The 13,632-nt window shown below is 42.0% G+C and overlaps 2 protein-coding genes across 2 annotated transcripts in view; one reads left to right on the top strand and one right to left on the bottom strand.

The window, feature by feature from the left end:
• SMYD4 (SET and MYND domain containing 4) overlaps positions 1 to 6,730 on the bottom strand; it is a gene marked incomplete at both ends in the record, with an annotated part of 36,569 nt that extends 29,839 nt beyond the window's left edge. The window contains 1 exon segment of the mRNA XM_079725574.1: positions 6,597 to 6,730. Coding sequence (XP_079581700.1) covers positions 6,597 to 6,730 — 134 coding nt within the window.
• Positions 6,731 to 8,189: 1,459 nt separating this feature from the next.
• RPA1 (replication protein A1) overlaps positions 8,190 to 13,632 on the top strand; it is a gene marked incomplete at both ends in the record, with an annotated part of 53,905 nt that continues 48,462 nt past the window's right edge. The window contains one exon of the mRNA XM_079725860.1: positions 8,190 to 8,222. Within this exon, the coding sequence (XP_079581986.1) occupies positions 8,190 to 8,222 (33 nt within the window). The remainder of the gene's footprint in view (positions 8,223 to 13,632) is intronic.

The raw sequence follows: 13,632 nt of genomic DNA, 5'->3' as shown, positions 1-13,632 counted from the left end.
AATGGGGAAAGGACACAAACAAAAATTCACAGAACAAATATTAATGAGTAACATCAGAAATGGTGCATTACTTCACTAGCAATCAGAAAAATGCAAATTAAAACAAGCCTATTTTGTCCTTAAGGTTGCCAAAATTAAAGACTGTTGCCTTCTGGGACTTCCCTGGTGGCGCACTGGTTAAGAATCCGCCTGCCGGGGCTTCCCTGGTGGCGCAGTGGTTGAGAATCTGCCCGCTAATGCAGGGGACACGGGTTCGAGCCCTGGTCTGGGAGGATCCCACGTGCTGTGGAGCAACTGGGCCCGTGAGCCCAGAAGCCACCGCAGTTAGAAGCCCGCGCACCACAAAAAGAGTATCCCCCACTTGCTGCAACTAGAGAAAGCCTGTGCGCAGCAATGAAGACCCAATGCAGCCAAAAATAAATAAATAAATATATAAATTAAAAAAAAAAAAAAAAAAGACTCCGTGCTTCTACCGTAGGGGGCACAGGTTCAACCCCCTGGTAGGGGAACTAAGATCCCTCATGTGGTGCGGTGTGGCAAAAAAAAAAAAAAAAAAAAAAAGACTGTTGTTTTCTAATGTTGGCAAGGATATGTTCATGGTAAGCGGGTAAAGCCTTCTTGGAAGACAATTTGGCAGTATTTATTAAATTTAAATTGCTCACAACCACTGATGCAACAAATCCTCTTCTAAGAATCTATCTTAAATTCTAAACATATGTACAACATATATAAAAGTTGTTCATTGCAGCATTGTTTGTAACAGTAAAAAAACAAAAACAACTACCTGGAAAGAACATAACTGCCCATCAATAGGGAAACAAATAAGTAAGTTGCGGCAATAATATACTAGCAATCTCCTTTGGTTGCTAAAAAGATTAAGGTGTGATGCTGCAAAGAACTTCAAAGAACAAAACACATAATATAATCTAATAGAGGAGAAAAAGATACGCACACATTTATGTATGAATGTACGAGAATACATAAAAAAGAAATAGAAAGTTCCAATAACTTGTGGTAATCTCTGAAAGAGAATGAGAAGGCTAAGGGGGAAATTTTCATGTTTTAGTTTATTAAATATTGTATCAATCTTTTGCGATGAGAATGTACTTGTATCTTACTAACATTAATAAAAAAGAAAAACAACAAGCCAAAGAAAAAAAAAGTATAACCCTAATGGTACCTAGTACCTGAACTGGCAAGGCTCCCATGAGGCAAACGGGCTTTAAATTTGGGCCTTGAGTTTGGCCATCTTGTAGTTTCCAATCCATCACATCAGCCCCAAATGACCGCCAAAAGGTCTGCTGGTTTCAGTTTCCCCCAGGACAGTCCCTGTGCTTGGGGCCAGCCTGATCCTCAGCCTTTAATTACCCCCAGGAAAGACCATGGATAGCGAACGCCTAGGAAGGAGTCTTCGCTCTCTGGAATTTTAGTCCATCTGGTCCTTGTTGCTCTCTGGTGTCTTTAAAAATATGATTATTGTAGTATCAATATTTTTTAGTTTCAAAAGTACTGCCTGGGGCTTCCCTGGTGGCGCAGTGGTTGAGAGTCCGCCTGCCGATGCAGGGGACACGGGTTCGTGCCCCGGTCCGGGAAGATCCCACATGCCGTGGAGCGGCTGGGCCCGTGAGCCATGGCCGCTGAGCCTGCGCGTCCGGAGCCTGTGCTCCGCAACGGGAGAGGCCACAACAGTGAGAGGCCCGCGTACCGCAAAAAAAAAAAAAAAAAAAAAAAAAAAAGTACTGCCTGTTGTGACCTATTATATCCTATCCAGAAGCAGAAGTCTTATTTGCCAAATGTGAAAGAAATTTAGCGTTCACAGTCCTACAATGGACAAAATTTGGCAATGGATTTAATACGGGGTATGAGGAAGAAGGAAAAATCAGGCATGACTCCTAGGTTTCTGGGTAGCAACTGGATGGATGGTGGTGTAATTCACTAAGGGATCATGATGATCTGAAGTAAAAAGGGGGAATGATCATGAGTTATTTTAAAATATAAAATGGGGGACTTCCCTGGTGGCGCAGTGGTTAAGAATCCGCCTGCCAATGCAGGGGACATGAGTTCAAGCCCTAGTCCGGGAAGATTCCACGTGCCACAGAGCAACTAGGCTTGTGCACCACAACTACTGAGCCTGCGCTCTAGAGCCTGCAAGCCACAACTACCGAAGCCCATGCACCTAGAGCCCATGCTCTGCAACAAGAGGAGCCACCTCAATAAGAAACCCATGCACCGCAATGAGGAGTAGCCCCCACTTGCCGTAACTAGAGAAAGCCCGCACGCAGTGAAGACCCAATGCAGCCAAAAATAAATAAATAAATATACATATATATATATATATATATATATATACATATACACACATACATAAATACATACATATATATATATAAAATGGTTCACAGGTTTCTAGTTTTAGGGACTGAAATAAGGCAGTGCAGTTCATTAAGATAGACACCACTGGAAGGTAATCTAATTTCGAAGACAAGATGGTGAGTTTGGTTTTGGATATGTTGAATTTTAAGTATCTTTGAGGCTTTAAGTAGTCATCTGGATTAGACATTTGTGTCTCAGAGAAGAAGTGAGGGCTGGAGATATAATTTTAAGGGTAATCGGCATATAGGAGGTAACTGATGTCATGGGTGTGAATGAGGCTGAACTGGTTGAGAATAGACAGTGACTAGGAAAGAGAGCCTAGGCAGGAGTCTTGAGGAACTCCAACATTAAACAATCAGACAAATCCTCTTCTTTGATTTATATTCCTTTCAGTGCTCCAAAACTTCAAATTTGGATTCTTACTGATACTCCTTTTTGCTGTTAGTAAGCTATACCAATTTATCTTGGTATCAACCAGAGTTTTCATCAGCAGTTCTCCAACATTTTTGGAAATTTTTTAAAGGGAATCCACAAATCCCAGAGTTTTTTTTTTTTTTTTTTTTCCCGGTACGCGGGCCTCTCACTGCTGTGGCCTCTCCCGTTGTGGAGCACAGGCTCTGGACGCGCAGGCTCAGTGGCCATGGCTCACGGGCCCAGCCGCTCCACGACATGTGGGATCTTCCCAGACCAGGGCACGAACCCCTGTCCCCTGCATCGGCAGGTGGACTCTCAACCACTGCGCCACCAGGGAAGCCCAATCCCAGAGTTTTAACATTATTTTTCAAACTGTAGGTCATGACTCAGTAGGTCACAAAATCAGTTTAGAGGGTCCTGATTAGTACTTTAAAAATTAGATCAATAGAAGGGAAAATATCAAGAAGTACATCACATGCAGTAAGCATCTACACTTTCTTCCTTGGTGAAATTTTCCAGTCTCATGGCTCAAAATGCCATGTAATTCCCAAATTTGTATCTCTAGCCCAAGCCTCATAAATTCCATGCTCATTAAGACATCTCCACTTGAATGTCTACTAGACATTTCCAACTGAAATACGAACCCCTAAATTTCTTTCCCAAGACACCTCCACCTGCAGCTTTCCCAGGTGATGGCAATTTCATCCTTCTACCTTTGGCCCTGTAGGTCTACATCCCAGGAGTCACTTTTTACTTCTCTCATTCTCTAACATACCATATCCCATCTGTCAGGAAATGCTATTAAGTACACCATCAGAATCCAACCACTTCTCATCATCCCCACTACTACCACCCCGGCCCAAATTACTATCACTTCCTCTCTTACCTGGATTAAAGCAACAGCCTTCCAACAATTCTATTTCCACTCTTACTCCTACTATACTCAACACAGTGGTCAGAGCAATCCTTTAAAACAGGGATCAGGGCTTCCCTGGTGGCGCAGTGGTTGAGAGTCCGCCTGCCGATGCAGGGGACACGGGTTCATGCCCCGGCCCGGGAAGATCCCACATGCTGCAGAGCGGCTAGGCCCGTGAGCCATGGCCGCTGAGCCTGCACGTCCGGAGCCTGTGCTCCGCAATGGGAGAGGCCACAACAGTGAGAGGCCCGCGTACCGCAAAAAAAAAAAACAAAGAAAAACAGGGATCAGCAAACTTTCTCTAGAAAACCAGAGACATTTAGCCTGCTTGGGCCAAGAGGTAAAATCGAGGCTATTACATAGGTGCTTATACAACAAAAGAAAAAACACGCTTGTAAAAATCATTTACTGACAAAATTCAAGGTATAATAATTGAGTACAATTCTTTTGTAACACAGGTCTACTAATGAGAAGAATGAAAAAAAATTTTTTTAATGGATACCATTTTGCTAAACTGAAGTTCAAAGCCAATGTTCCCCATCATCAAATCGACTACAAATATTTATCTGTAAAAACCATTCTTAGCTGATGGCCACACAAACAGGCAGTAGGATGGATTTACCCTGCCGGTTGTTGTTTGCTGACATCTGTTTAAAATATAATCAGATTGTATCACTCTTATCTCAAAACCCTGTGAATTAGTTTTCTACTGTAGTGTAAAAACTACCACACATTCAGCAGGTTAAAACAATACCCATTTATTATTCTCAGTTCTGTAGATCAGAAGTCCAGGTGGGCTTGCCTGGGCTCTCTGCTTAGGGTCTCACAAGGCTGAAATCAAGGTGACCTCTTATAGAGAGGATCTGGGAAAGAATCTATATCTAAACTCATCCAGGATTTTGAGTTTAGAACTGACAGAAGCCAGTTCCTTGCAATTGTAGGTCTGAGGTCCCCATTTCCTCGCTGGCTGTTAGCCAGGAAGCACTCTCAGCTTCTAGAAGCTTCCTGCATTCCTTGTCATGTGTCATGTAGCTCCATCTTCAAAGTCAGCCAAATCGCATTCAAACCTCATGCTTTGAATCTCTCTGATTTCCCTTTCTGCTACCAGCTGGGAAGAACTCTCTGCTTTTAAAGGTCTGGTCTGATTGGGTTACACCCACCCAATAATTATATCTCAAAGTCAGGGGGCTTGGGACTTTCATTACATCAGCCAAGTCCCTTCCCAGCAGTGCTTAGGTTAATGTTAGATTGAGTAACGAGGGGACCAGGACTGAGTAACCAGGGGACCAGAATGCTGGCGTGGGGGCAGGGGGAGCATCTTTAGAATTCTGCCTACTATACCCTGCAATAACTTCCTACTCAGGGTAAAAAGATAAGGCACTAAGAAAGGGTCAACTCGATTTGTGCCACCTGCTCTTCCCCAACTCCCATGCGTGTCCCATTACCTCTCTGATGGTACTTCCTACCACTCTCCCTCCCTCTGGCTTACTCTGTTCATCCACCACTAGCTGTTCATCCAACTTGCTGTTGCTTAAACATGCCAGATACTCTCCCACCTTAGGATCTCTGCCTGGAATGCTCTTCTCTCAGATATCTCTTTAGTTAACTCCTGTATCTCCAAGACTTTGCTCCACTTTCACTCTTTCAATGAGGCTTATCTGATTATACTACTTAATACTACAATCTGTACTCTCGCTCCTGGCACTGCCTATTTCCCCTACCCTGTTCAATTTTTCCTTTTTTTCTACTGTATTTCTCACCTTTAACATACTATATATTTTAACTTATTTATGATGTTTATTGTCTGTCCCTCCTTGCTAGAATTAAGCTCCTCAAAGGTAAGGATCTTTGTCTATTTTTTTTCAAATGATGTATTTTTTGCTTACTAAGCACTTAGCACAGTGGCTGGCACAAAATAGATGTTCAATAAAAATTCACTGAACGAAGTTTGGGAAACTCCTGCTTCAGTTTTTTATTTACTTATTTTTTATTTTTTTGGCCACGCCGCAGCATGCAGGATCTTGGTTTCCCAGCCAAGGATGGATGCCATGCACCCCGCGGTGGAAGCAGAGTCTTAACCACCGGACCACCAGGGAAGTCCCCTGTTTCAGTTTTTTATATACGTATAAAAAACTAGTATACGTACTAGGTTGTGATATAAAATATATTTCTTATTGAAGAGTGTAGTCAAGAGTGTTTGAAAACTACTGGAGTTAGACTGTATGACCTCTATGGTTCTTTCCAAATATGAGCATTTATGAACTTCTATGTGCAGCTAGTAAATGTCCACTGTATCCTTTGGGATACAGCAAGGTGCACAGCCTAGTGACAACAGCAAGGCACTGATTACTGAAACATAATATTGACACCGAAAAAGCTAAATAGCATCCCTACCTGTTGTATAATAGTAGGTTAGAAAGAACTGTGGAAACAGCAAGAAGTGTTGAATGCCCCAAAATATAAAAACCTAAAGGTAACTTTCCATCAAAAAGAGATATAATTTGACGGGCTTCCCTGGTGGCACAGTAGTTAAGAATCCACGTACCAACACAGGGGACACGGGTTCGAGCCCTGGTCCGGGAAGATCCCACATGCCACGGAGCAGCTAAGCCTGTGTGCCACAACTACTGAAGCCTGCGTGCCTAGAGCCCGTGCCCCACAACAGGAGGAAGCACTGCAATAAGAAGCCCGCACACTGCAAGGAAGAGTAACCCCCACTCGACGCAACTAAAGAAAGCCCGGGCGCAGCAACGAAGACCCAACGCAATACCCAACGAAGAAAATAAATAAATAAATTTATATTTTAAAAAAAGAGATATAATTTGAGAGCAAATCACAAAAGACAACGTTTTCCGCATCAAAATTTCCCTGGTTAAAGCTTCCATTCACTTACTGAAGAAGCGAAGATGAGAAAAGAAAGATATCGCTTAAAGTCTCTGCTGCAGAAATTGTAACCTGAATGGACTTGGGGAGCAAAGACCACTTCTGAAGTATGTACGATTTCCACTCATCCACGGGGAGATCCATGCTACTTTAAATCTAAAAAATGAATAAGAAAATAAGGAATTCGGATTTCTACAAATGCACAATTCTAGAAAGTCAAGATTCCATTCAAGCATGCATGAAGCAACAAAATCAATTCTTGTGGTCTCTTCCTATAGTTGTTTACACGCTGAGGAAGCACCTATTGTTTCTCACCCCAATTCACTCAACATCCCTTCATTCAGAAATATTTATTGAAAGCTTACTTTGTTCCAGGCATCATACTAGGTACTGGTTATACAATGATGAATCAGAACTCTTACCCAGTTCAGTTTTTTCTTTTCAATCCCCAGGTCACTCCTTTAGTTCAAGCCCGCACCATTTCCTGTCCGGCATTCTTTCTGGAGTGTTATAACTAGTCTCCACGCCCTCAGACCCCCCACTTCCCCATTCCAAATTCAGTCCATCTTCCACATTGAGACAGATGTCAGTACTCCGCCTTAAATTCATCAATGCTCCTCCTAGCATTTAGGGAAGCCCAGTACAAACCCTTCATTATTTGACTCTTGGCTTACTTTCTAATGCTCAACTCTCACTTCTTCCTCTGTACCCTACTATTCTAGCTACTCAAAGCTATCCCCAGTTTGCCAGGCTATTCATCTCCCTAGGTGTTACAAAGACTATTCATTGGCCCTACCCTCACTTGGAGTCCACCTGGCAAATTTCCAAACATTCTTCAAGGCCCAGTTCAAATGGTACCTCCTCCGGGAAGCCTTCCCTGATTTTTCCACCTGTGATAGCAGCACACTTTGTGTCTCTCCTGGGGCCCAAACCATGTCTACCTTGAGTTAGTGCTCCTCACAGCAGCAATTCCCTCGACAGACTGTGCTCTTCTCTGAGGGTAGGGACCAGGTCTTATTTACCTTGAGAGATCCCCACTGTGCCAAGCTCAGGGTCTGGAACCTGCGGGAGCTCAGCTCTGGGTTGCTGAAGGAAGCAAGTCAATGCTTTGCCTACATCCAGTAGCAGAGTTACTAGGGCAACAGCTCTACCACTCCTCTGGGCTACCAGTCAGTGTCTGCCCACCAAAGGCCGAATTGGGTACGTTTCCGAGAGTTTGCTCGGAATGCTAACGTAACTCATCCACTCCGCGCCCTTCGCTGCGTCCGCGTCACGCTTCGCGCATCACGCATCACGCTTCGCGCATCGCGCATCACGCATCACGCTTCGCGCGCTCCGCGGTTCCGCGCCCCGCCCCCAGGCCAGGCAATCCAGCGACTAGGCCCCGGACCTGGGCTCCGGTGAGTCATGTGGGCCACCCGCCGCGCTTCGGCCAATGAGGTGGCTGCTCGGCTCCTAAACCCGCCCCCGTGCCGTGCGCGCGTCGGGAGGCCTTCGCGGTGCACGCAAGTCCTCGGGCCAATCGCTTTGGAGCGCGCGGGTTCCCTGGAGTAAAGCCAGGGCTGCGGGGGAGCGGGAGCGTTGGAGCTGTTGCGGCGGAACCATGGTGGGCCACCTGAGCGAGGGGGCCATTGCGGTGAGGAGACGCCTGCGAGCCGGGCGCGGGCCGGGGTGGCTGTGGGCCTTGGGGCTGTGCGGGGTGGAGAAGGGGGAGAGAACACGGGAGGAGGAGACAGCGGGGGCCGGGGAGGAACCGCCGGGTGACTCCCTAGAATCATCACTCCTCAAAGCATTTTTCCCATCGTCTTTTAAACACGCTCATGTTTTTCCTGCTTAAGGAAATGAAACAAAATAAACTGTTGATTTTCGCCCATCTCTCTCCCGCAGCCACTCTCTTTCTCCTCCCCTTCCCCCATCCGCAGCCTAACTTTCCTAGAGTTGTCAGTTTTCAGTTCTTTTCCTCCCCTCCCATTAACCCTTCAACAGACTCCAATCAGTCACTCCCCTGATCACTATAGAAGTAACCCTGGCTGAAGTCAGCAGTGCCTCCAGGTCGTTAAATCCAACAGACACTTTTGAGAGTTAAATTTACCCGAGTTCTCAGCAGCGTTTGACTATTGAGCCTCGCTTTCTTTTGGTAACACCCTCTTCTTTCGGTTTCTGTGGCTCAGCTTGGCTTGTCTTTCCCCGTCTTATTTGGAGATCTCTCTGTAACTTTTTGTTGACTCTTCTCGCGAGACAAATTACCATCTGTATGTCAATTGCTCGTAAATTTCTGTGTCCGGAGCCACCTTTACACTCAAAGACAAACCTCTATCAGCTGCGTACTTGATATCTCAAAAACATTTTAAATTCAGCATGTCCCAAAGCAAATCCATTATCTTTCTAAATTTGGGCCTCTACCGTTCCCTGTCTGGATGAATGGCACCATTATTCATTGAGTTATAACAGCCAGAAATTGTGTAATCATTCTTGCTACACATTCCGTCACCCCGGATGTCCAGTCCCTCCCCAAGTCTGGTGTGTTTTACCTCCACATATATCTCTTAAATGCATCTACTTCTCTCCATCCACACTGGCACCATTGTTTCTGCCTGGCCTTTTCACTTCTACCCAGCATAACCCTCCTCCCGCCATTCCCATCATAGCGTATTCCCACCAGTTCTTTCCTCCTTTCCAGCCTTTCCTTTTTTTTTTTTTTTTTTTTTAATTTAAATCCGGGTATATTTCATACTCCTGCCTTCCACAGGGGCTTTGAACATTCTTTAACCTGTGCCTACTGCCTGGGTGGTTCTTCATTCTCCCCTGGCTGACTAATGTAACCTTCAAGTCTCTGCTCAGTTACTTCCTCAGAGAAGCCTTCCTTGACTCCCCTTGCTAGGCTAAATCCCTTTATTTTCAGCCCCTAATTCCTGTTTGTTCACGATATTAAACTCTGCCTTTCCTCTCTGTCAAATGAGGTTAATCATACCTAGTACCTATTGCCTAAGGTTAGTGGGACGATTAAATGAGCTATTAATTTAAAGTGCTTAGTCCATGCCTGATACATAATAAATGCTCATTATATGTTACCTATTATTAATAATCACAGATGTGATCTTACATTTATATGTTGTTTATTTGATTCATATCAGTTACTTTCTGTCTCCCACCACTGGATTGTAAATTCTTTGAGGCCTGAAATTATGTCTGTTTTTTTGCTCAACATAGCCTCCCCAATACCGGAAGGACTGCTGGCAAGTTTTAGGTACCCAATAAATGTTTGCTAATTGCGCGTGAGTCAGGGAAAAAAAAGGGACAGAGATGGATGGGGAAGAACAGTTGGCAGAGTTGAGTGAATATTTTAATAAATTAGAAATAACCCCGAGAAGTGATTGCAAATTGTAGTCCTTGTTTACTTTATAGCTGCTACCTTGCATCCTTAAGACAAATTAGGAATTGTTCTTCACCTTAAAGGAAAGTGACTGGTATTTTTCAAGTAATTTGAGTTAGTTTTTGCCATATTCAAAATTTAGGAAACATATTTCCAGTGTTAGGTGAAGTATTACTTAGGTTTTGTTCATAAACGATAAGGAAAATTTGTGTGTGTGTGTGTTTGTGGTGATGGAGTATAGAGTACCTTTGTCAAGTTTGTTTATCAGCTAAAGCAGGTAATATCATTTTAGTTCAAAAGACATAGACCCCAAAGAGTAAGCACTAACACACAAATAGTGCATTATCGGCAAGAGCTAACATAAAATAAGAGATTATGCGTGGAACTATTGTGGTAATTAGAACTAATAGCATTTGTATCTTGAGTAATTAGGTAATACAAAGAAAGGGGAAGGGAATGAATACTTTTGATCTTTTCCAATGTGCCAGTTACTTTATTATAGTCAGTAGTTACAGTAACCCTGTAAAGTAGATTTTTATCATTAACCCCATCTTACAGATGAAGTAATTGAAGTCCAGAGAAGTTAAGTAATTTGTGCATGAGGTGAGGATTTGAACATGTGCTCTGAACCATTCCATTCTATTGTTTTGTATTTTTTTCCTTCCAGTTTTACTGAGATATAATTGACATACAACACTGTATAAGTTTAAGGTGTACAGCATAATGATTTGACTTACATACATCATGAAACAATTACCACAGTAAGTTTAGTGAATGCCCATCACCTCATATAGATACAAAATAAGAAGAAAAAAGTATTTTTTTCCTTGTGATGAGAACTCTTAGGATTTACTCTCAATAACTTTCATATATAACATTGTTAATTAAATTTCATATATAGCATTGTTAATTATATTAATCATGTTGTATGTTATTTATCTTATAACTGGAAATTTGTACCTTTTGACCACGTTTGTCCGGTTCCTCCTCCCTCTACTTCCTGCCTCTGGTAACCACAAATCGGATCTCTTTTTTCTATAAGTTTGTTCATTTGTTTGTTTTTGAAGTATAATTGGCTTACAATACTGTGTAAGTTCTTGGTGCACAACATAGTAATTTGATATTTCTGTACATTACAAAATGATCACCACTGTTGCTTTGTATTTTTATTAGCAATGTTAATTTGGAAAATTTAAGTCAGTTCTGTCTTAAGTGTATATATCATGCTATATATCCCAGAAGAGTAAGTCTTATATTCACTATTTATGATGACACAAATAAATTAAAAAGAATGATAAAGTACTACATGTATTTGGTTTTAGAATCAAATAAAACAGAAAGGTGCTTGATGAAATTACTGACCTGTCTCTTCCCCCGGTTATGTTCCTTTAAAAAAAAAAAAAAAACCACCTTTACTGAAGTTCAATTTGATTTACGTATAACAAAAACTATAATACATATTGTTTACAAACTATATCAGTCTGTAATACATCAAACTATATGCAGTAATACATCAAACTATATGCAGTTTGATGAGTTTTGACAAATGTATACATCACCCCAATCTGCTCCTTTCCCATCCCCTGCCCCTACCCTAGGCAACCACTGTTCTGAGTTCTGGTTTCTATCACTATAGGTTAGTTTTGACTGTTCTAAAACTTGATATAAGTGGAATCAAATAATATGTACCCTTTGTGTCTGGCTTCTTTCTTTCAGCAAAATGATTTTTGAGATTTATCCATGTTGTTTCAGTAGTTTGCACCTTTTTATTGCCCAGTAGTATTCCATGGTATGAATAAACACAATTGTTTATTTACCTGTTGAACATTTGGGTTATTTTCCTTTTTGGCTATTATGAATGAAGATGTTATGAACTTTTATGTACAAGTCTTCTTATGGAAATATATTTTAATTCCTCTGAGATAAATATTGGGGAGTGCAGTTGCTGGGTCATGTGATAACTGAACATTTAACTTTATAAGAAATTGCTAAACTATTTCCAAAGTGTTTATGAGAATTCTGTTTGCTCCATTTCCTCACGAACACTTAGTTTTGTCAGTCTTTTTAGGTTTACCTATTCTAGTGAATGTGTAGTGGTATCTCACTGTGATTTTAATTTGATTTTCGCTGATGACTAATGATCTTGAGCATCTTTTCATGTGCTTATTGGCTGTTTGTATTCCTTTTGCGAAGTGTATGTTAATTTGCCTGTTTAAAAAATTGGAACATGTTCTTATTAGTTAGTTGTAAGAATTCTTTATTTAATCTGGACACGTCTTTTGTTAGATGAAAGCATTATATATATTTTCTCCCAATCTGAGGCTTTTCATTCTTTTAATGCTGTTTTTTGTTTTTAATAAATTTATTTTATTTATTTATTTTCAGCTGTGTTGGGTCTTCGTTGCTGTGCATGGGTTTCTCTAGCTGCGGCGAGCGGGGGCTATGCTACTCTTCGTTGCGGTGCGTGGGCTTCTCATCACAGTGGCTTATCTTGTTGCAGAGCACGGGCTCTAGGCGCGCAGGCTTCAGCAGTTGTGACACATGGGCTCAGTAGTTGTGGCTCGCGGGCTCTAGAGCACGGGCTCAGTAATTGTGGCGCACGGGCTTAGTTGCTCCGCAGCATGTGGGATCTTCCCGGACCAGGGCTTTAACCCATGTCCCCTGCATTGGCAGGCAGATTCTTAACCACCAGGCTACCAGGGAAACTCAATGGTGTTTGTTTATTTATTTATTTATTTATTTATTTATTTATTTATTTGCGGTACGCGGGCCTCTCACTGTTGTGGCCTCTCCCGTTGTGGAGCACAGGCCCTGGACGCGCAGGCTCAGCGGCCATGGCTCACGGGCCCAGCCGCTCCGCGACATGTGAGATCTTCCCAGACCGGGGCACGAACCCGTGTCCCCTGCATCGGCAGGCGGACTCTCAACCACTGCACCACCAGGGAAGCCCCAATGGTGTTCTTTTAAAAGAGCAGTTTTAAATTTTGATGTTCAGTTGGGTTTGTTTTGTTTTGTTTTTCCTTTTCTGAATTGTATTTTTCTGTCCCCAAAAATCTTTGTCTCCCTCAAGGTTACAAATCTTTTGTCCTGTGTTTTCTTCTAGAAGTTTTATAGTTTTAGTTTATATTCAGGTCTGTAATCCATTTCAAGTTTGCCTTTTTATGTATGGTGTATAGATCATTCTTTCCATTGCAGATATTCAGTTGTTTCAGCCCCGTTTGTTATAAAGACTATAATGTTCCATTGAATTGTGTTGTCACCTTTGATAGAATTTATATATATGTGGGTCTGTATCTAGAATGCCTATTCTGCCATTGCTCCATATGTCAGTACTTACAGCGGTACCACATTGTCTTCATAACTGTAGTTATATAGTAAGTCTTGAAATTGGGTAGTATAAATTCTCCAGCTTCATTCTTTTTCAAAATTGTTTTACTGAATCTAGGTTCTCTATATTTTCATATATATTTTAGAATCAGCTTGTCAATTTCTAATAAAGCCTGATGGGATTTTGATTGATAGTACATTACATTTATAGATCAATTTGGGATCAGTTGACTTCTTACAGACATTGAATCTTTCAAACCATGGACATGCTATATCTCTCATTTACTTAGGTTTTCTTTAATTTCTCTCAGTGTTTTGTAGTTTTCAGTATGCAAGTCTTGCATAT

This window comes from Hyperoodon ampullatus (genome assembly GCF_949752795.1).
Source record: "Hyperoodon ampullatus genome assembly, chromosome: 19".
In the NCBI taxonomy this organism is placed as follows: Eukaryota; Metazoa; Chordata; class Mammalia; order Artiodactyla; family Ziphiidae; genus Hyperoodon; species Hyperoodon ampullatus.
This window is presented reverse-complemented; position numbering and strand designations above follow the sequence as displayed.